This window comes from Cololabis saira, chromosome 15 (assembly GCF_033807715.1).
Source record: "Cololabis saira isolate AMF1-May2022 chromosome 15, fColSai1.1, whole genome shotgun sequence".
NCBI classification, from domain to species: Eukaryota; Metazoa; Chordata; class Actinopteri; order Beloniformes; family Belonidae; genus Cololabis; species Cololabis saira.
This window is the reverse complement of record NC_084601.1, coordinates 46,025,570-46,053,140: the sequence shown is the minus strand read 5'-3', so window position 1 is coordinate 46,053,140 and position 27,571 is coordinate 46,025,570. Positions and strand designations below refer to the sequence as shown.

Genomic DNA, 27,571 nt, shown 5'->3' with positions numbered 1-27,571 from the left:
TTTGTTTCCCCCCCCCCAGGTGAGAAGTGGGCAGGTTGGGGTGAAGCTGCTGTGACGTACTCGATTGCGCAACACCGTTGTTCATGTCGGCGCTGATCAGAAATCAGCTGGAGCCGCGAGCTGCTGAGAAGGAAACAGCCCGTCTACATCCCTTTTTTAATTCTCTCGTCAGCACCAGGTTTATGAAGATCTGCACCTCAGAGTTGGATCAACAAACAGACGTTTTGCGCTTTATAATAAAATTGCCGCGAGTCGCTCTCGCGCTGACTCCCGCTTCCTGATTCAGGTTCAGTTCTGACGGCCCCCCGACCAATCAGTGGCCTGGAGGGTGGTGACGTCAGAAATAGTGCCGGCTCAGCCCGGTTAGAACCTCGACAGAATGGTTACAGAAAAAGTATCTGCTTGGCGCGGCTCAGCCTGGCTCAGCCCGCCTCAGCCCGCCTCAGCTCGTAGTGGAAAAGCGCAAGACGGGGGCGTGGTGGGTAGAACCGAGCTGAGTAGGTACTAGTGGAAAAGGGCCATAAGTGCCCAGCACCAACTAGGAGGCTCTGCTGCCCCTGCAGGCTACAGCAGGTACTGCAGTACTGAAGGACATACACACACACAGATACAAGGTTGCTCAAAAGAAACACTTTCTTATTATTTTTTAGAAAAACAATAAAATAAAAATATAACAAATTACCATTTCTGGCTTATTAAGGCAGCTATAGCAGTTATTATTAATGTACCTTCCAACAAATAAATTAACAACAGCCAGGGTGTAGGAGCTATTAAATAAATACAGAGAATAAAGAGCACAAATTATGTTTTCACAGCTTTCTTATTACGGATAGTTTGCATGTACTGTTCCGTTTCCTTTTGGAATGCCACAAAACAGGGTTAGAGTGACTACGTTTACATGCAGTCAAAATTCGGGTTATTGCTAATATTCCGGTTACTGAAACATTCAGAATATTCCGTTTACATCGTAATTAATCATTTGGGATATCTGGATCAAACCAGCGACTCCTGGTCTTTGTTTCTCCGTGTTTATAAGAACTTCCTGGACTCAAAAGACCAGGGGCCGTATTCACAAAACATTCTTAAGAAAAAAAATCTTCTTAAGTGTCATTTTTTTCTTAAGTTCTGTCTTAAGAATAAAAAAGAGAAGAAGTCGTATTCTCCAAAAAAGTTCTTAAGTATTTTCTTAACTTTCTTCTTAAGTTTCTTCTTAAGAAAAAACTTAAGAAGAAATGGTATTCTTGAAATAAAAGTTCTCAAATTTGTTCTTAACTTTTTTCTTAAACAACCTTGACCTGTCTTAAGATTTCGTCTGTGAAAAGGTGAGACTCTAATATCACCTTTATCAACACATTTGCACATGCACAAACAAAGATCCGATATATTGTGGAGCGATGCATTGGTGTAGTGAAGTCTTGCTTCAGGTGACTCGACTAAATATAATGAAATTAACAAAAATAATAATAATATAATGAAATGAATAATACATATACTTTTGTATACCAACTACGTAGCGGTGCACTAAATAAAAACCCAAACATATGTAGCTTAATAAAACAAAATTAAATTCAATAGACTGATATGTTCATTTTAATACCTTTTATTAAAATTGCGACGGCTCTGATGTACAGACAGAGCAGCAGCGCTGCTTCTGGGGCTCCAGTAAAAACATGAATCTTCACTTTATATTCAGACAAACTAATATGGAAGCTACAACTGTTAGATTTCATCTATTAAACCAACATTTATCTTCCTAAAGGATTTATTTCAGCCAGCGACAATTCTCCACAGAGCTGCAGGTCAGTTCATTGGATCAGTTTCTCCCCGGGACGACAGCGCGGTTTTACCCGCCGATCACGTCTCTCCCCCCGGCCGTGAGCTAATGCTGCTCTCCGCGGCCGCCGGCTCTTCTGATCCCCGAAAACGTCGGAGCAAATTTCTCAACAGGCGTTATTTGGATAAACTGAGGCCAGGTTGGGGATCTTAACGGTTACTTTGGCACCTGAAAAAATATTAAAACTTGGGGGGCGCTAGAGCGCACGCTATGGTGTAGACGCACTTTCTCAGAGCTCCCACCCGATACATCAAGATTCAAGCAATATAACATTTCTGTGCTGCTTGTACCCGCTATAATATCAAGCATAGCGCTTGTTTACCGTCTGTACACTTATGCCTATCAAGAAGAAGCAAAAACAGCAGCCTAACGCCATGGAAACACCCTCTGCAACCCCAGCCGGTGTGGCTAATGCTAATGCTAGCAGCGTGAGTAATGACGACGCTCCAGAGCTAGCTCCGCTAGCGGCTACGGCTAACACCGAGGCATCCGTCATCCTCGCGGCTATAAACGACATGAGTAAAAGGATGGAGGACCGATTTAATAACTTGGAGGTGTCTTTGCAAGCTACCCAGGCCACCTTGACCGAACACGATGCTCGGATCTCTACTGTGGAGGCGGCCAGCAGTGACCATGACATCCGGCTGACCGGGCTGGAACAGCAATGGCTGCGGCTGGAGGCCAGTCACAAATCGCTCCAAGAAAAGATTATCGACCTCGAAGCGCGCTCCAGACGCCAGAATATAAAAGTGGTGGGCCTGCCAGAATGAGCTGAGGGTAAAAACCCAGTGGACTTTTTTGCCACTTTTCTGCGCAATTTGCTGGGCGCTGCTCACTTCCCCGCCCCGATAGAGGTGGACAGAGCGCACAGACTGGGACAGCCACCTGACGCCGCGGCGCGTCCCCGTGTCATGATAGCCAGGATCCACAGCTTTCGGGTGAAGGAGAAGATACTGCGGCTGGCGCGGGAGAACTCCCCTCTTACCTACAACGGGACACGGATCCACATATATCCCGATTACCCGGCGGAGATCATGAAGCGGCGCCAGCCATTCGAGGAGGTGAGGAGAAAATTCAACAGCGCTGGGATGCGCACCGGATTCCTCTATCCTGCACGGCTCCGAGTCACAAAAGGTACCGACCTCGACAGGATCTTCAACACCCCAAAAGATGCCGATCGGTTCCTGCTCGACTACCGGGCTTCTGAGGAGGGGTGATGTCCCTGCGCTGTCTGTCGGATTTGACCCGGCTGCTGTATCCTGCTGTATCCAGATGTGGCACAAACCCGCAGTTATAGGGTAATGTTAAAAGACTGGACTATTGTTAAAAATATATATATATATATTTGTTTGTTCCCAGGGTGCCTTATTCTCACCAGTTCATTTTGCTAAGTGCCTGGCTCTTTTATTTTTAATATTGAGTAACACTAAGTGCCAGATGCGCTCTGTTTTGGTTGTTTTATGGACTTAATTTGCTTCATATCTTCTTACAACAACACCTGGGTTTTTTTTTTCCTTCCTCTCTAATTTTTTGTCACAGAAATGTTTCAAGGTTTGTTTTTTTTTTTTTTTTTTTTTCTCCTGATATCGGGTGGGACCGCTGCTTTTAAGTCGGCTGACTAGCAGTATTACTGGTTAGGTGTTAACTAGTATAGGACCCCTGTAGGGCATGTTAGGGTATTTCCTCTCGCTTCTTTTTGGAAAGTGGGAGCTTGGGGTGGGTAAATGTAAGTTCACTTCATGTGTTTTCCTCAGTGTTTTTGCTTTTTTTTTTTTTATTTGGGGCAATTTTCCATGTTACTGTAAATATAACATCGTTTTCACTTATTCATGATTCCTAGAGGTAAAGATGAGGGTATCAACTTGGTCAGCTGGAATGTTCGTGGCCTAGGTCATTCAATTAAGCGTGCTAAGGTTTTTGCACACCTTAACTCTCTCGCTGCCGATGTGTCATTCCTTCAAGAGACTCATATTAGACCATCTGAACAGAAGCGTCTGCGCTGCAGCTGGGCAGACCAAATATTTCAATCCACGTTCTCAAGCAAAGCTCGCGGCGTTGCGATCATTATTCGTAAAAACATACCTTTTAAACACATTTCAACAGTATGTGACCCGAATGGTCGTTACATTATTGTAACAGGCCATCTTCATTCTATTCATGTAACGCTGTTGAACATCTACGGGCCAAACGTTGATGACGCGGCATTTTTCAGAAAAACGTTTGAGAAGTTACCTGACCTTTCAAACACAAATTTAATAGTTGCTGGGGACCACAACGTAATACTTGACCTCCATCTTGACAGGTCAGCTAGTAAAATATGTAACCCCTCTAAGGCATCTACGGTCCTGAACAATCTTATCACCTCCACTAATCTGGTCGATATATGGCGGCTTCAACACCCGACAGACAGAGAATATTCTTTTTTTTCTAATAAACACAAGTCATATTCCCGTATAGATTTTTTCTTACTGGATGCGAAACTCATACCAAATGTTACAAATACCAAATACCATAACATTTTGATCTCGGATCACGCCCCGGCCTCCATTACTCTCAATTTTAAAAAAAACTGGACAGCGCCCCTTGTGGCGTCTCCGCCCATCCTTGTTAGCGGATGAAAATTTTTGTAAACAAATGTCAGTAAAAATCACAGAATACCTTAAGAATAATGACACCTCAGACATTTCTGATTCCACCCTGTGGGAAACATTCAAAGCTGTCATGAGAGGCCACATTATCGCATATGAGGTGGCCTTGAAGAAGTCAAACAAGACGCGGTTAGACGAAATTGACTCCAAGATCACACAATTAGAACCTTTATATAGAAGCACAGGCGACTCTCAAACATTGAATAATATTCTCAAACTTAAATATGAATATAATACGATCTTATCACGTCAGGTTTGCGACCAGCTCCTGCGACTTAGGAGACAATATTTCGAGCTTGGGGACAAACCTCACACACTTTTAGCTCGCCAGCTCAGGGGGCAACAGGCCAATAGGGCTATCCACAAAATAAAATCTTGCTCTGGAGTAATCTTAACAGACCCTAAGCTGATAAACTCTCGCTTCAGAGAATATTATGAGGAGCTTTATAGATCCAAGGCTACAGGTGATGTGGATAACTGGTTAAAGGACCTAAACATACCAAATCTAGACGACACCTCTCGGGAGGCCCTTAACGCAGAACTATCTCCGGAGGAAATACTAGATTCTATCAGATCAATGCAGAATGGGAAGAGTTCGGGACCAGATGGTTTTGGCGTTGAATTTTATAAGAAATTTGCAAATCAGATAACTCCAATATTACACAGGATGTTTTCCCACTCAATGGATTCTGAAAGACTTCCTCCAACCTTGTATGATGCTAACATTTCGCTTTTGTTGAAGCAGGACAGGGATGAAACCGAGCCTTCATCATATCGTCCAATATCCATGCTCAACCTAGATTTTAAGATATTCACTAAAATACTTGCAAATAGGTTAAATAAGTGTATAGAATCCATCATTCACACTGATCAGACGGGTTTCATCCCAAATCGATACTCCTTCTTTAATGTTAGACGTGTTATGGACATAATGTATTACTCTTTCGACAAATTTTCTACGCAAGGCATCCTGTGTCTTGATGCGGAGAAAGCTTTTGACCAGGTGGAATTACCGTATCTCACGGGGGTGCTGGAGAGGTTTGGTCTCGGCCCATCCTTTATTTCCTGGGTGCGCATGGTATATACACAACCTACGGCGTCCGTTCTCACTAACCTGGACAGGTCACCCTCCTTCCCTCTGCAGAGGGGGACGCGGCAGGGGTGTCCCCTCTCGCCGCTCCTCTTCGCATTGGCTATAGAACCCCTGGCAATTAGTGTGAGGGAACATGTCCTCATTAAACCTATAACGCTAGGTGGAGTTGATCATAAGATTTCTCTTTACGCGGATGACGTAGCCCTTTTTGTATCCGACCCTGAACAATCAATACCACATCTACTCCAACTTATCAACTCCTTTGGAGAGGTCTCCGGTTATACTATTAACTGGCAGAAGAGCGAGCTCATTTCAGTAGCCAAAGACCTGGACCCACTATTCCTGTCATCCACACGTTTTAAAATAGCCTCTGATTATGTGAAATACCTGGGCATTAAAATATCAAAAAAACCAAGCGCCCTTTTCAAACTGAATTTCACAGAAAAATTGGACAAACTTAAGGAGAACATAGAAAAATGGAGAACGCTGCCTTTATCAATGATTGGACGTGTAAACGCTATCAAGATGGTCTCGCTGCCGAGATTTTTGTATTTATTTCAGAACGTCCCTGTTTTTATTCCCAAATCTTTTTTTAAGCTTCTCGACTCCATCATCATGCCGTTTGTTTGGGGGTACAAGGCACATAGGATTTCAAAAATCCACCTTCAAAAATCAAGGGATTGTGGGGGCCTGGGTCTGCCGTGTTTTCTGCATTACTACTGGGCAGCCAATGTCAGAGTTATGGTGTACTGGCAGTATGGCTTTGAGAGAGGGGACGGGTTCATCCCACCTCCTTGGTTAGCCATTGAAAAAAGCCTGACTAGCAAGACTTCTCTCCCTGCTCTCCTCTTTTCTTCCCCAAGGTCCTCCGCAGTCTACAGGAAAGACCATTTTGTTCTGTTAAATGCTCAGAAGATCTGGAATCACATTAGAAAATGTTGTGTTTTTCCAGACACCTCTGTAAATGCTCCAATCTGGCAGAACCATGACTTTTTACCGTCTCTTACAGACACAGCCTTTAGAGAGTGGAGCTGTAAGGGTATTGTTAGTTTGAAAGACCTTTACGTTGGTGGACACTTTGGCTCTTTTGAACAACTGCAGTCCAAGTTTTCTCTTTCAAAAACTAATTTTTTCAGGTATTTACAACTGAGACACTATGTTCAACAGGCTACTAAGTCGTCTGAATTACCACCTGAAAAAAATGCACTGTTCAAATCTCTCCTAGGCCCCCCCGAAGCAAAACACCTGATTTCAGAGTTGGTTGGTTACTTCTCAAGTACTCTGGACTCGTCTACTCTCAAAATAAAACAAGCCTGGGAAGGTGAACTTGGTACCGAGATCGAGGATGGGAGGAAGTATTAACTAACATTAAATCTTGCTCGATTAATGCTAGGCTCCAACTGATTCAGTACAAGATAGTCCATAGATTACATTACTCTAAAACCAGATTGAACAAAATGTTCCCTAATCTCTCTCCACTGTGTAATAGATGTAATGCAGCAGAAGGTTCTCTTGCACATCTTTTCTGGACCTGCCCGAAATTGCACAACTTTTGGTCTCTCATTTTCCAATGGTTTTCCTCTGCCTTCAACATAATTGTAACACCTGACCCTGTAACTGCCTTGTTAGGACACTCCAATACTCTGAAAAACCTGGACTGGAACATACGTACTGCTTTGACTCATGGTATGATGATTGCTAAGAGATGTATCCTGAAACTGTGGAAGTCCGATTTAGCTCCCAAGTTTGAGACTTGGCAGAGGGAACTCATAAGCATTCTGCATGTTGAAAGACTGAGATACGAACTCTCTGGTAATCCCCTGAAGTTCTCCAAGATATGGAGTCCTGTGCTAGAGCATATGAAAGACCACTGATGCTCTCTTTACCCGCTTACCTTGTTTATACACCTCCCTGGTAAGATAGTCAGCTTTACAGTGTAACAGATGGTACCAATGTGACCTTTGCCCCCTTATTTTATTTTTATTTTTATTTTTTTTATTTTTTTTTATTATTTATTTTAATTTTACAGGTCTGCGTCACTGTTGGTCTTTTATTGTATTCTGTATTATTGTTTATGTAATGGTTATTGTCTATTTTTCTCTTATTTTATGTAATGTAATCTGAAAATTTCTATAAATAAAGTGTTAAAAAAAAAAAAAAAAATATTAAAACTTAATAAAGTGGCATATTAACAGCTAGGGATGTCCCGATCAGGTTTTTTTGCCCCCGAGTCCGAGTCCGAGTCCTTTGATTTTGAGGACTTGCCGATACCGAGTCCCGATCCGATGCTTTTATAAAACAATAAAAAATGAAGAAGAGAAAAGAAAATTATGCAGGATGACCCTTTTATTATATTTTAACATGTGTACTGTAAACTGAGCACATAGGAGGTAGGCAGCTTGAACATTCTTAAGTCAGTATATAAAAAAATTCTTTTCTTTTTCTTTTTTTCTTTTTTTTTTTTAAGCATAGGGCTGCTTCAGCTTCAAAACAAACAGGCGTGCTCTGCTGCGCGCATGCGGTGTATGGCCGCCGCTCCGAGCCCACTACTCCACGTGTGCGTTGATTTATGGTCCCGCGTCACACCAACGCAGAGCCTTCCGCGACGCGGAACCATAATGTCGGCGCCGCAGCTCCGCTTCAGTCCATGGATGTATTATGCTTCAGTCCTGGGGCCTCATCTATAAAGCTTGCTTGCGCAGAAAAAGCACCTGAAAGTTGCGGAAGCCACCATCTACGCAAAGCCTCGGATCTAAAAAGAAAAAACTAACCGATGGCTGCCGCTCCAAGCCCACTACTCCACGCCGAAGAGGAAAAAAAAAAGTGTTCTGATTAAAATAAGGAAAGTTGGACTACCGTATATAACAATTGCGTTCATAAGGATAAAGTTTTTAAAAAAAATAAAAATTAAAGAAATTGTCTCTTCTCCCCGTGTGTGTCTGCCTGTCATGCACGGGTACTTGGGCGCATGTTGTTTACTTTTAAGCCGGAATTATGGTTCTGCGTCACACCAACGCAGAGCCTACGCCGTAGGGTCGGGCGTAGGGTGCGCGTCGCCGCGAACCCTACGCTGTAGACTCTGCGTCGGTGCGACGCGGAACCATAAATTACCGCACACGTGGATGTCGGCGCCAGTGAGTATTTTCACCGGACATTTTGACCGGAGAGATTATAAAATACCGGACTTCGGCATATTTTACCGGACAACCGAAACCCTGATATATCATCATCAAGGACATCAAGGACTGGATGTCCAGAAATTTCCTGCTTCTAAATTCAGATAAAACAGAGGTTATCATTCTTGGTCCAGAGCATCTTAGGAAGGGATTAGATGGTGTTGCGATGGCTTCCAGTGCAACTGTGAGAAATCTTGGTGTTATTTTCGATCAGGATTTGTCGTTTAAACCATATGTCAATCAGGTTTGTAAAATAGCCTTTTTCCATCTCCGTAATATTGCAAAGATTAGGAAAATCCTCTCACAGAGTGATGCAGAAAAACTAGTTCATGCGTTTGTATCTTCTAGACTAGATTACTGTAATGTGTTGTTAGCAGGATGTCCAAGTAATTTGCTGAATAGGCTCCAGCTGATCCAAAATGCAGCAGCACGAGTACTGACAGGAATTAGCAGGAGAGACCACGTCTCTCCAGTGTTAGCGTCGCTCCATTGGTTACCCGTAAAATTCAGAATCCAATTTAAAATTTTATTACTTGCGTATAAAGCCCAAAACGGCTTAGCTCCGCATTATTTGCAAGACCTGATAGTGCCTTATGTTCCTGTCAGAGCTCTCCGTTCTCAGAGTGCAGGTTTACTCGTAGTTCCTAGAGTATCTAAATGTAGATTTGGAGGGCGGGCGTTCTGCTATCAGGCGCCACTACTATGGAACCAACTTCCAATCTGGGTTAAGGGGGCTGACACCACCTCCACCTTTAAAACTAAACTTAAAACATTTCTGTTTAGTAAAGCCTATAGTTAGTGTTTAGTAAACCTCTAGCTGGTGTTGGTAAATCTCTAGGTAGTGTAAACTTTAGTGTGTCAGAGTCGCTCCTGTGGTTTCTTGTGCTGGCCCCCCCTTCTCCTCCCTTTTCTCTCTTTTGTCCATGTTGCAGCATCCTTTGCCGGACACCGGAACCTGCAGTGTGGGAGTGAGGGGGGCAGGGTAACGGCCCCTTTTGGGCGGGGGAGAATGTTCGTCCCTCAAGACTCCTCTCCCTGGCCCTGCCCCTTCTCAACCTTTCCCCGACCCTGCACCCCAACCTGGGACTTGATGATTGGGCCGGAGCTTCGGGAGCTGCGTGCTGGCCTGCGGTCCCCACCCCTGGTCATCCCGTTGCTGGCCCCCCCTTCTCCTCCCTTTTCTCTCTTTTGTCCTGCAGGTGGCCGTGGGTGGCTTGTAGCTTGCATTACGGAGCACAAGTCTTTTCCTGACCCTGCACCCCAACCTGGGACTTGCTGATTGGGCCGGAGCTTCGGGAGCTGTGTGCTGGCCTGCGGTCCCCACCCCCGGTCATCCCGTTGCTGCTTCCACCTGCCTGCTGTGCTGTTGCCGTCCCTGACCCACCAGTCTGGCCCTCGGCAGGAGGGTCCCCCCTGATGAGCCTGGTCCTGCTCAAGGTTTCTTCCCTCCTAAAGGGGAGTTTTTCCTTGCCACTGTTTGGCTTAAGGTTTTTCTCCCACTAGGGGAGTTTTTACCTGCCATTGTTTATGTAATAACTGCTCGGGGGTCATGTTCTGGGTATGGGTCTCTGTAAAGCGTCTAGAGACAACTCTGTTGTATTAGACGCTATATAAATAAAATTGAATTGAATTGAATTGAATTGATATATATATATCCGATTCCTGATCGGCTCATAACGTCCGAGTCCGGATCGAGTCTGCAATCACGTGATCGGCCCCGATTTCCGATCACGTGATCGGATCGGGACAACTCTATTAACAGCGCTACAGCGGAAATTAAAACAGCTTTTAGCCTGCTTTTAGCTCTCGGCTTCCGCTGTCGTCTTGGTGCGAAATGCATTCTGGGATACTTGGCTGCTACTGCTGAACGGTCTGCTGGAGCGGCTACTGATTTGATTGAGTGGATACAGCCATATTTTAAGAAGTTCTTAAGTAGAAAAATAAGAAATTCGTAAGAAATGATGGTTCTTAAGAAAATATTGAGGAATTGCACTTAAGAACTTTCTTACGAACTTCTTAATTTTAGATCTTAAGACATTTCTTAAGATTTTCTTAAGAAGATATTGGTGAATCCGGCCCCAGGATTCCTTGTGAACAGAGCATGTGCAGAAAACAAATTCATGTTCCGTTTGATGGGGATATTCCGTTTTGCGTTTACATGACCAAATATTCAGGTTTTAAAAGGAGTAACCCAGGGCTCATATTCAGGTTTTTAAAAACCAGAATATGAGCAAATTCGGGTTATTCAAAGGGGTTATTGGTGTTTACATGGCCATGCAAATTCGGGTTATTGCCAATATTCTGGTTTTAAAAGGGTTATTGATGCATGGAAACGCAGTCACTGACTTAATTTAGCTTTGTGTGACATTTCTCTAATATATTTATCTTCTTTTTTTTTTTTTTTTTTCTCCCTTGTCTGCACACGTATTAATGATTGATACCATGACGGTAGAAACCAAAAGCATATATAAGTGCATTTTTACTATAATGAATATATATGCATATATATGCGTACACATACATAAATATACACATACAAACCCAGTGATTTTTTTTTTTTTTTTTTTTTGTTGGGGGGGGGGGGGTGACGACATCCACTGCCAATCCAGGAAGCAGGAACCCACGGAAACACACGTCAGGCACTGGAAATCTGCAACAAAAAACCACAAACAAAACACGAAACCGGCACGGAGCCAACCAAAACAACAACAGCAATCGACCTAAATCTTGAGATCTGATCGCAGTCTGAGCTAAGCTACCGCTACCGCTACCTAACCCCAAAAACTAGAGAGCCAGCATGCAGGTGAACAAGCCTGTGTGTGCGTGTGTGCGTGTGTGCGTGCGTGCGTGCGTGCGTGCGTGCGTGCGTGCGTGCGTGCGTGCGTGCGTGCGTGCGTGCGTGCGTGCGTGCGTGCGTGCGTGCGTGCGTATGTGTATGTGTATGTGTGTGTGTGTGTGTGTGTGTGTGTGTGTGTGTAATAAACCAAACAAATCTCTACCTGAAGTGTATCTATAGTGGGGGAGGGGGGGAGCAACCCCGCCACCCGCGAGACCAGAGGCCGACACGGAAGAGCCCGGAACCCAGGCCACCGGCAACCCCACAGAGGGGAGAAGCAGGAGGGAGGCAACCCACCGCCTGCGAGGCCCCCCCCCGGCGGCGGCCGAGGGGGTCCGCGGGCGGGGGCCCCCACGGCGCGGGAAGAAGCAGCCAGGGATCCCGCGGCGGCGGACCGCGACCCAGGCAATCCCCGGCCACCCGGTCCGGGCCGGACACGCGGCCAGGAGGCCCTCACCCTTCAGGCCAACAACCCCCACCCGGCAGGGGGCCAGCCTGCCCGGAGAGACAGAGCCGCCCCGGCCGCCGAAGCAGGCAGGCGCACCCGCCCCCCACGAAAGTGGCCCTCCAAGACCAGAGGGGCGCCCCAACGCAGAGGCAGCGGGGGGGACCGGAGACGGGCCCGGAGAGAGGGAACCCCCCAACAGGGCGACACCCGTGCAGGCCCGACAACGGAGGGCCCCAGACCCAGGCATCCCATTCATTCATCCATTCAACTATCCGATATCTATACTAATAATAATATAATATACTATACATAATAATAATACTAATAATAATAATAATAATAACCATCTTTGTATAATATAATATTGATAAATTATTAAGTTTTGATGTCCTGCCAATGGAGGCCCAAATCCTCCATGGCAGGACCCTTCCATACCGCATTCTCACAGACACAGACACACAATCACGCACCGTTTCCCCCTCCCCGGGGGGGTCCAGCACCGCCAGAAGGCACCCCAGGCCGCACGGCGAGCCCCGCCGGGCCCGGGTATCCCGACCCACCTATCCCAGGCCGGTGAGGGAACGCGGGTGATGTGGGACCCCCTCCCGCCCCTGGTGTTGAGTGCATGTGATTAATGCCATCAAAACAGGGAGGGGGAGGGCCAAGTATCGATTTGACACCGACCCCCCCCCCCCTCCCGAACTACGTGTCCTTGTCAAATGTCTTTATTAAGTGTTGAATGTGCAGTGTCTATTTTGCTGTTAAAACCGTGAGGCGGGGAGTGCCGGGCCACGCGGGACAATGCCCCCCACGACCCGGGCCCCCCGCCCTTCGCCTATGTGCGTATGAATCGTGTAGGAGGGGAAGGAGGGGGAGCGGAGGCCGAAGCCAGGAGGCAGGACCAGCAAAGCCGGCTCTGATAAGACACCCGCGCCCCCCCACCGGCCATCCAGTAGACGGGGGCCGGCCCTCCGAGCCGGGCCAGGGCCCCACCGTACCTCCACGGGCGCCCCCGGCGCCGCCGGAGCCCCCAGACGGAGGGGGAAATGGTCCAACATCCTCCCATTCATACTGACAACATAAGACATAGACACCTGGGAACGGTGCCGCCCCGCCGCTGCGCCCGCCCGTGCACCCCCTGGTCAGGGGAGGCCCGATCCCCGGACCTGGACCCATCCCCCCCCCGAGGCCACCCCGGCGGACACCCCAAGGGTCACGGAGTCCCCACATCCGCAGGGGCACTCGGCCCCCGCCCAGCGACGGAGGACCAAGGCAGCAATGTCCCCCCAGCGCAGACAGCCACCCCCCACCCAGGCAGGGCCGGGCCCTCCGAGTGGGACCCCCACGTCCACGGCCCAGCCCCCACCCGGGAGACCCGGAGACGCCCAAGCCACAGCCCCCCGCCCGAGCCCCCCCAGCCACCCCCCCCACCGCCATGAGGTAACCCCCCCCACGGCCCCCCCCACCGCCCCCCAGGGGCCACCAGAGGCCGGCGCCCCAGACCCCCCAAGCCGACCCCCAACCCCAAGGGCTACGAGATCACCACCCCCCCGCCCCCACTAGGTAACGAAGCCAATAATCGGGGACCACAGAGAGTGCAATTCAGCCGAATGTTGTTCAGTGGAGGCAGACATTATCTCACTACTAATATGGTCTGATAAAAGATTCCTAAAATGGTTGATACATAAACTGGATTTTTGTTTCCAATTTACTAGAATGGTTTTCTTTGCGATACATAAGGCAGTGAGGACCCGTTGTGTCCAATTAGGTTCTATTTCAATGTCTCCCAGGTGACCTAATATACATACCGTGGGGCACACTGGGATTCTGTAGTTGATCCATGTGGATAAATCCTCACAAATCTCCTTCCAGAACCTCTGTACCGGTGTGCAGAGCCATAAAGCATGCATATAATTATCAGGAGTGTTCTCTGTGCACTGTGAACAGATATTAGAGGTGACAAAGCCCATCTGGAACATCCTTTGTCCAGTATAATGTATTCTATGAAGAACTTTGTACTGTATAAGTTGTAAGTTTGGGTTTTTAGTCATAGTAAACGTATTTAAGCATATTTGACCAAGAAAACTGGTCGGTATTAAGAGAGAGATCCGCCTCCCACTTGGAAATCGGGAGAGAGACTGAATCGTCCAGTTTAGATATTAACCTGTAGAGTTTTGATAACAACTTTAAAGTGCTTAGATTCAATAAATCTATTATCTTAGCGGGAAGTTGTAAATCTAATTGGCTAATTTTGTTTTATTTATTATGGCCTTAAGTTGTTGATACTCTAAAAATGTATTCCTGCTAAGTCCGTATTGAACAATAAGTGTATTGAAAGGTACAAACTGTCCTCCTACAATTACGTGCTGTAAATACCGTATTCCTTGATCTCTCCATTGAACGAAATTAACCATCTTTTTATCATTTTTCACGATGTCTGGGTTGTTCCATATGGGTGTACGGTCACATGGAAAAAGTGAAATTTTAGCTACTTTAAGAAATTCCCACCAAGCTGATAAAGTTGTGCTAATATTAATGCTTTTGAAACATTGATGACGTTTGATACTTTGACTAATGAATGGTAACTCTGAGATTTCTAGTTCGTTGCAAAATACTTGCTCTGAGTCAAGCCATTGACTATCTAAAGGATGATCTTTTGACCATTTTACAATATACTGTAATTTATTAACAAGGAAGTAATACTGAAAATTAGGTAGCTCTAAACCTCCATATTCTTTAGATTTTTGCAATGTCTTTAAACTAATACGTGGAGTTTTATTTTTCCACAGAAATTTTGAAACACCTGAGTCCAACGATTTAAACCATGAAAGAGGGGGTTTGCATGATATCATTGAGAAAAAATAATTTACTTTTGGTAAAACCATCATTTTAATGGTGGCTATTCTACCCATGAGTGAAATGGGGAGAGAGCTCCATCTAGAAAGATCATCTTCTATTTTCTTTATCAGCTGAACATAATTTAATTTTATTAACTCTGACAGCCTAGGGGAGATGTTTATGCCTAAATATCTAATGTTCCCTGATTGTAATTGAGTATTGGTTATATTCCTAAAATTGCAGTTAACACACAAAACAGTGGATTTAGACCAATTAATAGAATAATCAGACAGAGATGAAAATCCCTCTATAAGTGCGATTGTCTGTGATAGTGAAGATCGTGAGTTCTGGAGGAAGAGGAGTACTTCATCCGCATAAAGACTTATTTTGTGCTCTACTATTTTGTATTGTATACCTTTTTAATATTTTGATTTTGTCTAATAGCTGCTGCTAAAGGTTCGATAAATATTGCAAATAATGAGGGAGATAGAGGGCAACCCTGTCTAGTGCCTCTTTGCAAGTTACAACTTGTAGAGATTTGATCATTTGTCCTTACACGTGCCTTGGGAGAGCTGTATAATATTTTTATCCAGTCAATGAAAGATTCACCAAATCCAAATTTATGTAAGGTTGCCAATAGAAACTTTCAGTTTACCTTATCAAATGCTTTTTCCGCATCTAAGGATATAATAGTAGTTTCCTGTTTATTGATACTGGAATAGTCTATAATATTTAATAATCTGCGAATATTAGTAGACGAATGTCTACCTTTAATGAAGCCTGTTTGATCCGGATGTATAATAGAAGGGGTGACTCTTTTCAGACGTTCAGTAAGGGCCTTGCTAATTATTTTAAGGTCTACATTTATCAATGAAATTGGACGGTAGCTCGATGGGAGCAAGGGATCTTTGTCCGGTTTTAATAAAAGACTAATATTAGCAGAGTTCATATTTAAGGGTAAGCTTTTATTCTCCCTAATATTTAGAATCATTTTATAAAATGTTGGTGCTAATATGCTCCAGAATTCCTTATAAAATTCAGCTGGGAAACCATCTGGGCCCGGAGCTTTATTTTTGGGCATATGTTGAAGAGCTTCATGGAGTTCTCCTATTGAGAGCGGTGAGTCTAAATTCGTAACCTGTTCCTGATGTAACTTTGGCAGGTTAATTTCTCCAAGAAACTCTTTAATGGATTGATCCGATGGTTCAATTTGTGACGAGTATAATTTATAGTAAAAGTCTCTAAAGACTGAATTTATTAAACAGGGATCATGTGTAACTTCCCCTGACTGGTCCTTAATAGATGTTATGGTTGTTTTTTCTTTGTTTATTTTTAATTGATTGGCTAAATATTTTCCCGATCTGTTAGCATGTGCAAAGTTTTCCAGGCGAAGCCTTTGTACTAGAAACTGCGTTTTTGCGTCAATTATTTTATTTAATTCTATTTTAGTTTTCCTTATTTTGTTAAGGATACGTTCATCTGCAGAGGTCTGGAAGGCCTCCTCTAGCGTCTTTATTTCACCTTCTAATTCTTTTGTTTTTAAGTTGTCTTTTTTTTTTCTTATTTGAGGAAAAGGAAATTATTTTGCCTCGCATTACTGCTTTCCCTGCTTCCCATAGAACGCTCGCTGATATTTCCGGCTGGTCGTTATTTTGCAAAAAAATATCCCATTCTTTCTTAAAAAAGTTTAAGCAATGAGCTTATTAAATCTATGTATTAAATCTCCAAACTTTGGAGGATGATGCGCTCCCCCTCTTCCCCAGAGTGAAAGAAACAGGTGCGTGATCGCTAATAATGATTGGGTGTATTTGTGATTCTGAGATATCTCTCATCAGAGAGCTACTGACTAGAAAATAATCTAACCTAGAATATGAGTGATGAACGGCTGAGAAAAAAGTGTAGTTCCTAAGGGTTGGGTGTAAAGAGTGCCATGTATCGCAAAGACCCAGATCATTCATGTATTGCTTAACAATACTTGCTGACTGCCAACTCCTGTGTCCGCCTGCATTACTGAGCCTGTCCACTCCAGGGTCCAGAACCATGTTGAGGTCTCCTCCGATGATGACTGTGTTGTCTAGGTGAGCAGAAAGTGAGGTGAAAAAAGAGTGAAAAAACGAAAAGTCATCAACATTTGGACCATATACATTAGAAATACATAGATTCAAGCTTTGAATTTGCAAGACTAAAATTAAATATCTACCCTCTGAGTCAATGTGTGTGTCCTTTACAGTGAAATGTATTCTTTTATGAATAAGAATGGCTACCCCTCTTTGTCTGGAGTTGTAACAGGCTGAGAAAACATGCGGATATTGTGGCGTGGCCAATGTATCTGCTGAAGCTTTAACTAAATGTGTTTCTTGTAGTAAAACAATGTCTTCTTGCAGAGTTTGAATCTGATTAAGAAGTTTTAATCTCTTTGATGTGTTCCCGGCTCCGTTTACGTTCCAGGTGACGAACTTTAATTTATCCATAATCCAATCACTGAGAATAACATTATATGTAAATGGTAATGTTGCAGAAGTTGGATGTGTGTGTGCCATGTTAATCTAAATGTATGTTTGTACCAATTAACATACCGGAAAGTGCAGCAGAGTGAGACATGGAGGGAAAGAGGAAAAAAGGAGTGTGACAATTGAGGTGGGGTGAGGGGGAGGGAAATAATTCTAATCATAATTAAAAGAAAAAAGAAAACTGAAAAAAAGATAGAGAAGAGGGGGAAGAGAAAAGAAAAAAAAGAAACGATCACCAATGTGTGACTGTAACTCATTGAGACTAGCAGATCAAAAATTATAAATACCTTAATATGTGCCGAAAATGTTTATGAAACTTTATCTGATCTTATCACCAAGTGTTTATGAAGCTATCTCTAATCTAATTACCAAATGTTTACACAGCTATATCTAATCTAATCACCATTTAGTGAGAGAGAAAGAGAAAGGAAAAAAAGGCAAATTTGTACTCATCTCTCAGAAGAGCCACGGCGTGATGTTGGGGTTCCGGTACAATTCTCCGTTCACGTAAAGCCGGTCCACGGTGATGACAGCCCGAGATCCCTCCGAAATGAGCCTCCTCCGGACCGGGAAGAGCGACGGTCCAGGATCTCCCGGGGGAACTGGTCGTTCACGGAGAACGGCAATCCGCGTAGCTGTGGTCCACGCCCCCGAACCTGCTCCTTCTGCTTAAAATGTTCAAACTTGGCCACAATGGGCCTGGGTCTCTGGGCTTCTGATCTTCTTCCTCCAAGGCGATGGACGCGGTGAAACGTGATGGAATTCGCCATGTCTTTCGGAAGCTTCAGGTGGATGAAATCATGAACAGTTTCTTCCGGATCTTCATCAGGTTTTTCGGGGATCCCAGAGAATACTAAATTGTCCCGCATGCTTCTTGATTGAAGGTCTAAATTTGCCTCTTTCATGGTCTTATTCTCCCTTTTAAGCTGGCTCATCCCGTCCGTCAGAGTTTTTACCGACTCCTTTAAATCCCGGTTTTCAGCCGCGAGCGATTCCACCTGCTGTTGGCTGTATTCCAGGGAGGTCTGGAGCGCTTGTATCTCCCTGTGCAAGACCTCCAGGAGGGACAGACGGTTCTCAAAGCCACTTAGCCGGGCGTCGATGGATGAGGCGTTCGGGGTAGCTGCGTCGTTTTTCCCCATGACAATTCGATTGTAATTTTCTTATACTCCTGCAGGGTTAGGGTTAGGGTTAGGGCTATGGTTTCTTTCTGATCCAGATTCTTTATACCTATGTAACCTCTCTGTTGAATAAATTTTCGCTTACTGTACAATTACTATTTGTTTGATAACCAAAAGTATATTTTTCAGCTCGACATTGAATGCTGCTGCTGTCTCTGTGCACCTCGTGCTCCTACCACATCTCGCGAGAACTCAGCAACCTCGCGAGCTCAGCAACCTCGCGAGGAATAATATATTTATCAAATGTGTGACATATAGTTCTTTCTGTGTTTTGTTATCAGCTTTGAACCACTACAGGAAAAACGAAACAACTGTATCGATTTAGCCCCTGAATTGGAACAAAACAAACGAGCCACAGATCTGAAAGCACCCTTAGTTTCAGGTTCAGACTCAGAGAACAGTTCACACATAAATCTTTCATAAATTTTGAAAAATAATGTTTGGCAGGGTAATGTCTATAAATTAGTTTGTAAGATATTTCTCTCACTTTATTTGTAACTAAACATTTGTATATGAGGTTCCATATATGGATCCAGTTCAGTCCATTGAAAAGATTGGACCAGTACTGAACAACAGAAGGGGCGTGGGAGAGTTTTTTTTTTTTTTTATTGAACGTAATGGCAAGCCATTCTGCCTTATATGTCAGGCATCATTAGCGCATTTCAACGCTTCAAATCTTCAGCGGCACTTCAGTTCATTCCATGCTCACATCGACCAGGAATTTCCAAAGGGTACTGAACTTCGCAAGCACAAGTTGGTAGCGGTGATATCAGTTTGAAACAGTGATGTGTTGAGATCATTTCTTCTTTTACTACCTCATTGTTAATGTAGACTGTAAAAAAAAAAAAACTCACGTGACCCATTGGTTTGTGAAAAAACCCCAATAATCATAAATCTTTTTTTTGTACCATCCTAGGAGAATTTACATCAAGCATTTCTTTCTATTGTGATATACTGTCGATAGGCTTAGCTGAGTCTGAATAAGTTATATTATGTATGCATGCATGCATGTAAAACAAAGTTCAAATTAAATATTGAAAAAAAATGTGTGAAATATTAACCTATTTTTGCGTTTGTTGTATATTGTTTCCTGCAGACATCCAGCAGCTGTTTCCTAATAAAGAAGAGGTTTCTAATAAGCATCTGGGGAGGAGCTCCAGTATGATTCCAGAGGAGACACTCAGCAAAGAGATGCAAGAAGAAGATAATGGATGTGACTGTGAAGGATTGGATTCAGATGATGATTTAACACTTGCTGTTGAAAAGCTTTCATACTCTCTTGGACAAGGCGGACAGAACATGTCAAAGGATGAAAAACTCACTGCAAATGCAGAGAGTGATTTAGGAGAAACGCATTACACTTGCTCCATGTGTGGTGAAAAGTTTGCTCAATTAATAGGTCTGTCTTACCATTTGAAAATTCACAAATCAAAGAGAGACAGAAGGAAGGAAGGAAGAAAGTCTAAAATTGAGTGCCTAGTATGTTATAAGGAATTTGCGTCAAGAAATAGTTTAAGATATCACAATCTCATTCACACTGGAATGAGACCTTTTTCGTGTGACAACTGTAACAAAAGGTTCAGGTGGCTGTCACAAATCAGAAGCCATAACTGTGTCTCATTAAGTGCCATTACAACTTGTAATAGTTACACTAAACCACCTAGCTGTCCTGACAACAAGGTTCAAACTGAACTCAGAAAATGTTGGCAAGAGCAGAAGACACTGGCGTCCACTATACACAAAGGAGATCTGAGCCGACACACAGCGCTTCAAACGGAAGTACAGAACAAGGTGAAGCAGGAGACAGCAGAGCCTTTACATGTTAAACAGGAACAAGAGGAAAAGGAAATAGTCAATTTCACATTCTGTCAAGTTCCTGTAAAGGTTGAAGAAGCCGATGAAACACCTCAGGCCTCACAGCTTCTTTACAACAAGGCTGTAGAGAACATGGGCTCAGTGAAGGAACCAGAACAAGGTCTACCACCACATCAACATCCAACCTCAAACTCCTCAGACACTGATGTCAGTGATGGTGAATGGGAGAAGCTTGGACGGATTCAAACTGCTCTGTGGACCCTGCGTCAGGCAACAAGGTTGAGCGGCGCTATATATCTGTCCTATGTGTGGAATAAGTTTCAGGAACATGGAGTGCATGAAAAGTCACATCCGGACTCACGCTGGAGAAAAGCCCTTCAGCTGCATTTTCTGCCATAAAAGCTTCAAGTGGCTCTTATAAATTCGTCACCACAATTGTGGGAATGACAAAACCTAGAACCAAACTCTAGACTTGGGGTGGCCAACCTGCGCCCGTTGAGCTATACGCTTGTAGCTTTCGGCCCGTCTGTGGCTATTGTAGTTAATTTCAGTACTGGCAGATTTGCTTTCACAAATGCATCCATCATGGTTTCTTTCATATCTCTATGCCACGGGTTCTGTCTTTTAATCTTCTTTTATAACACACATTTTGCCTTATATGTCAGGCATAATTAGCGCATTTCAAGGCTTCAAATCTTCAGCGGCACTTCAGTTCATTCCATGCTAACATCGACCAGGAATTTCCAAAGGGTACTGAACTTCGCAAGCACAAGTTGGTCACTTTGAAAGGTCAAAATGAAAAGCAGACACAGTTGTTCCAAAAATTTACGAAGCACTCAAAGAACGTAACGCTTGCATCATACGCTTGCTTGGAACATCGTACGGGCAAAAAAGGCATACAATGAAGGGGAGTTTGTCAAAACATGCCTCAGTGAAAGTGAGTATTGAAATCTTGTCTCCTGAAAACGACAAACTAAAACGAATGGTATCAGACATCCAACTGTCCCGGCACACGGTTGAACACAGAATATCTGACATTAACATGGCTATCGAATCACAGCTGCACTCCGACCTTCAAGCTTGCGAGTATTTTAGTGTCGCCTTGGATGAGTGTTGTGACGTACTGTACAAGACAAGCCTCAGCTGGCAATATTTGTGCGATCTGTGTCAAAAAACTGTGTGATCAAAGAAGAACTCCTTGATATTGTGCCATTAAAAGAAAGAACCCGTGGCATAGATATGAAAGAAACAACGATGGATGCATTTGTGAAGGCAAATCTGCCAATACCAAAATTAACTGCAATAGCCACAGATGGAGCGCCAGCTATGATCGGATCCGTGAACGGGCTTGTGGGGCTGTGCAAAGCTGACGAAACATTTCCAGAGTTTTGGAATTTCCACTGCATCGTCCACATGGAGCAACTGGTGTCTAAATCACTGAATTTAGACAATGTCATGAAGCCTGTGATTGAAATCGTCAACTACATCCGCACACACGCGCTTAATCACAGACAATTCAAGAATCTCCTTGCTGAGCTGGACCAAGGGCTTCCAGGTGATCTGCCGCTCCACTGTACTGTGAGGTGGCTGTCAAAAGGCAAGGTGCTTTCTCGCTTCTTTGAGCTTATGGATACCGTGAAACTGTTTATGGAAGAGAAGGACAGGCACTATCCCGAGCTCTCAGCGGATCATGGATCTGGCGTTTTTGGGGGACATGCTGTGTCACTTGGACAGACTGAACCTGACCCTGCAGGGTAAGTCAAAAATACTGCCGGACCTGGTGCAAAGTGTGTTTGCATTTGCCAACAAATTGAAGCTGTTCAAGACGCAGAAGACAGATTTCACGCATTTTCCCACTCTGCTAAAAACCAGTGGGCAAGTCACCAGCGCTGTCCTGAATAAGCAATCAGCCAGATATGCAACACTGGTTGAAAACCTGCATGAAAGCTTAGTGATCCGGTTCCGTGATCTTCAACAGAAAAGGCCACAGATCACGTTCCTCGTGGACCCGTTTATTGAGGAGACGGACTGTTTGAAAACCCCACTGGTCACAGATGAGGCTGCGGCTGAGTTGGAGATAATCGAACTGTGTGAAGAGGATCAACGGAAACCTGCGTTGAGAGAGGGGGCCATTCATTTCTGGAAAAATGTACCAATGGAAAAATACCCAAATGTCAAACTGGCTGCGCTTAGAATACTATCAATGTTTGGGTCAACATACGTCTGCGAGTCTGTTTTTTCTACCCTGAAACATGTGAAATCAAAGCATCGCTCTGTTCTGACAGACACACATGTGAAGGAACTGCTTCAAGCAGCAACAACTGACTATAAACCAGACTTGAAAATGATTGTTGAGGGCAAGGAATGCCAAAAGTCCCACTAAGCAACATGAACAGTAAGAGAAAATACCATTGTAAATAGTTATATTTTTTTTCTGTAGACATGAACCGAACATTGAACAGAGAGTTTGTTTGTGAGTGTCACAGTTTGGTTTTTGTTTTGGATCTTGTCATGTTCATGTTTGGGTTTTTTGCATCCTGCTAAGCAGCGTTTTTGGTTCTGTTTAAGTAAATAAATCAGTATTTGTGGAACTTCTGCCTCCTGCATCTGTGTCCTACTCTTCCACGCTTCCTGACAGGTGGTGCACACAGTGTTTGTTGTTGAAAATGACTGGCCTGTGGTCTTAGTTCTGTGGGACTCAATTTTTGTCAAATACTACAATTTAATTAATTTATTATGGTATATTATAAAACGGAAAGGTGAAATACTGCAATCTGATTGGTTGTTAACTGCATAATGAGCATATACCACGGCTTCTGTTCTAAAGCTTTATCACAGCTGATCATTCTGCGTCAGGGAAGCAACAATGTTTCCATGACAACAACCAACTGGTACAGATTTTTGACAGTTACAGCAGGTAGCAAAAAGTAGCTGGTGTTAAAGTTTATTTTTTATTTTCGTTAACAATTAATTAGGCATGTTGACGTTAAACTTTGATGTCCTGGGAGGGCTATTGATGGATGAATGGATTGAAAAGTTCCTGTCTCTGAAAAAACAGACGAGCAAAAGACATCATGCGGAGCTACATCTGGGGAGGTTGACCAACTGGAGAAGGAGAGAAGTGAGGCCAATACAGGTAAACAGACCAGGTAGTGAGGTGCTCTGAAGACTGGTGCAAGGATAAAAGTGCGGCCGTGCACTTTCAGACAGTGTCTAAAAAACAATTATTTTTTTTCTCAAAGTAATGCGCATCGTCGCAGGGTCGAGATGCACATTTTTTTATTTTTTTTGGTGTAAAAAACAATTCAATGACTATTTAAGAGAGTTTTATGGCTGTCAGAAACTTCAAAGGTGAACTCTATGGACTGAGCAGCTACATCGGTCTCACGCGCAGGACTCAACAGATATGGTAGAGTGCATTGAACAGAATTTCTCCTAAAAAAAAAAAAAAAGCTGAGGAAAAGACCACATGCAGAACTAACGTCAGGAGAGATGGGACTATTTTTTTTCCACAGCTTTGAAATTCAAAGCTGTGGAAAAAAAATAGTCCCATCTCCTTGAATTGTTTTTTAGACACTGTCTGAAAGTGCACGGCCGCACTTTTATCCTTGCACCAGTCTTCAGAGCACCTCACTGCCCACCTGGTCTGTTTACCTGTATTGGCCTCACTTCTCTCCTTCTCCAGTTGGTCAACCTCTCCAGATGTAGCTCCGCATGTCGTCTTTTGCTCGTCTTTTTTTTCGGAGACAGGAACTCCAATCCATTCATCCATCGTTAGTCCTCCCCGGACTTTTTGCTACCTGCTGTAACCGTCAAAAAATATGTAACAGTTGGTTGTTGTCATGGATACATTGTTGCTTCCCTGACGCAGAATAATCTGCTGTGATAAGGCTTTAGAATAGAAGTTGTGGTATATGCTCATTATGCAGTTAACAACCAATCAGATTGCAGTTTTATACTGGTATTTTTATGTCTCAGAGAGAACAGGGAGTGAGGGATCATGGAGCAGTTGATGTGTGCATGTGGACGATGTGGCTCTTTGCAGTAACATAGTAACCAATTGTGGCTCTTAGCCTCTGACTGGTTGGCCACCCCTGCTCTAGACCAGTGTCTCCCAACCTGGGGTCCGGGCCCCCCCTGGGGGGGCGCCAGAGATCTCTGGGGGGGGCGCGAAACTTTGTCTGCTTTGAGGATATGCAGTTGTAAAAATGATACTTGCACATTTTAAATAAATAAAAAATCATAACACACCTAATGGAATACTGTAATCCAAGACTCTTTTTGGGGGGGGGGGGGCAGCAGGTGTTAGACACAGGTAGGGGGGGCTCCAAGGAAAAAAGGTTGGGAACCACTGGTCTAAAACACCATTTATGCGTTGTAAAAACTGCTTCCTCTCTGTACCGGTTGCTGGAGCATACACATTAGTAAAAAGGGCTTTACAATGGTCGAACTGAGCCTTTAGTAACAACAGCCTCCCCTCAATGAGCTGCTGGACCTCCAGTGAGTTGGGATTAAAAGTCATGGCGCCTCATTTATCAACCGTTCGTACGCACAGATCTGTGCGTAAAGCGTGCGTACGAGCATTCCCAGGCAAAGTATGGAATTTATCAACATGTACCTGTGCGCAGAAACACGTGTAATAATAAGCACAGCTCCAACCATGCGTACACACAAAACCTAGTGGTAGAACAGTGAAACTACAAATAGAACCCATTAAAAGAGTCACAGTGTTCAGCCATCTCAAACTTCACATGTGAAGTTTGAGATCGCTGAACGAGATCGCAGTGTTCAGCGATCTCAAACTTCACATGTGAAGTTTGAGATCGCTGAACACTGTGACTGAACGGGGAACATGTGCACATGTTCCCCGTTTCCTCTAATTAATAAAAATTCTCCATTAGTAATTCAGACATTTTGAATAATTGGTGTGACAAGCTATAAAAGACAGCTTTGGCAGGACGAGCTGAAAAGAAAATAGAAGTACCATGGCTTATCTTGCACTGGAGGAGGATTTAGAGATCGTGCGCTCCGAGGGAGCGCGTTTACAAAGAGCGCGCTGATCTGTTGATCTGTGAGAGCGCGGAGCGGCTTCTCAGCAGGTAGCGCTTCCCCAAAAACATTCTGATCGATCTATGCCGTGATTTACAACCTATAATGGAGCGAGAGACAAAACGCAAGCCATCCCAGTCACATCCAGCTCCTGTCCACCCTGGGATTTTTTGCCACCGGAACATTTTGACATAAGCGGCATTTCGCAGCCGACACTAAGCAAAATCATGCCGGCAGTGTTGGATGCAATAATTTCTCTGGCCCTAATTTACATCCAGTTTCCATACACACATCACCAAATCGAAATTAAACGAGGATTTCATGCCATCGCCGAATTCCCAAACATAATTGGAGCTATAGATTACACCCACATCGCCATAAAAGCACCATCACATAATGAATTCAGTTACGTGGACATGAAAGGATTTCATTCAATCAATGCACAAATAATCTGCGTTGCAACTATGTCTCTGTTGCCCGTCTTTGCCCGGTGGCCTGGAGTAACGCACGACTCATTTATTCTGCAGAACAGCTCGGTTGGTGTTTGCACCTCCAAGCAGGAGCTTTTGACTCCAACCAAATCTTAATTTATGGATAATCTTCCAAGAAATATATCAAACATGGTCAACATAATTATTTTACAAGCTAAATATCACATACGTAAATGCAAATGGAATAACAGAAGAAAACCCCTCCATTGTACATCTGAAAAAATGAATGTAAACTACTTAGCGTCTCTAAAATTGATCCGTGAAAAAAACGATATTGCCAAAAGCTTATATGAAACAATGTCTTTGTTTCTTAATTTTTATTAATACACTTCCCATAGCTTGTCAGTAAATGTATCTTTTTTTTTTTTTTGCTCTCAACCCCCCCAAATGTTGAATATCTGTAGATAATGGATTGTTTCGTTTCATTTGCCTTTTGTTGTAAACTCTACAGAATTTTGTTCAATAAAGTTTGAAAACCTCCAAGCGGGAACTGTTGTTGCTCCATATATGGTCAATTGGAGGCGTTTCTGTATGCAAATGACGGTAACCATGCACGAGCACGGCAGTTAAGAACAGGTGGGATTTATCATCACTGATGTGCGTACGACTAGTGTCCGCACGTTTGATAAATCCAGATTTTTTTGTACTTACACACATTTTAAATTTCATTCCTACGACAGAATTTAGAACCTTTTCTATGAACAATTGATAAATGAGGCCCCTGGAGAGGAGGAAACCCACTCCTCCACTTAGAGAAGTGTTGTGGCTTAAGATGGCCTCCCCATCCCACTCCCTCCTCCAATCTGTCTCGTTTCCAAAATCACCATGAGTTTCTTGTAAAAAGAGGACATCAGTTTTCTTTATCCTGGCTGTTTCATATATTGCTGCTCTCTTTCTTGTGTCTCTTGCACCGTTAACATTTAAAACCCCTACTTTAAAAACTGTTGGAACTATTGTAAATAAGTAATAAGTTATCATGCTTGCTATTAACAGAACGTATGATGATTTGCTTACGCCTGTGACGCACTGATAAAACAATGCTGTGTTTAAGTAATTATAAGTGCTGCACAAGAAGTTTCCGGATATCAGCATAAAGCAGATATCTGCGGAGAAGAGGAAACTTCTTGTTGCTAAACAAATGAGAACAAGAACGAATCAATGCCTGACTCAATACCTGAATCCGCTGACTGCGACCACTCCTTTTTCCCCTCCCTTTAGGGGCGTAGTCAGCTCTGTAAACTAGGGTACACCCAGAGTGAATAAAAGCAAGGAAGCAGCAGAGACAAATTAGAGTATGTTGGAGATCTTACAAATCTCGACTGCTCTCCTTGCAAGTAAATTCTAATGGTGTTTGTGTCTTTCTTTGTCTCCAGAGAGTTTGATGATACAAATGTTACGTGCCTAAACCTAACATTTACTTGGTCCTTCGAGCCGGATGTCAACATATCTGACGGTTCCAGCGGTTTGACGCGAACGCGGTGGACAAAGACCTTGGCCAAGGCACAGACCCTTTTGACGGGACCAACTTCGGTTGACCGCTGGGACCCGAGGATTGACGACATCCGAAAGCAGGAGAGATAGACACATCACAGGGTAAGTCAGTCTTATTATAGTACTATAGTAATAAGAGTTGAAGAGACCTGAATTGATAA

General features: G+C 43.8%; 1 protein-coding gene across 1 annotated transcript in view; it reads left to right on the top strand.

Moving 5' to 3' along the window:
- The window catches only part of LOC133461376 (putative uncharacterized protein DDB_G0294196), a 48,105-nt gene extending 20,781 nt beyond the window's left edge, over positions 1-27,324 (top strand). Inside the window, exon 2 of the mRNA XM_061742264.1 lies at positions 27,293-27,324. Within this exon, the coding sequence (XP_061598248.1) occupies positions 27,293-27,324 (32 nt within the window). The remainder of the gene's footprint in view (positions 1-27,292) is intronic.
- Positions 27,325-27,571: the final 247 nt, after the last annotated feature.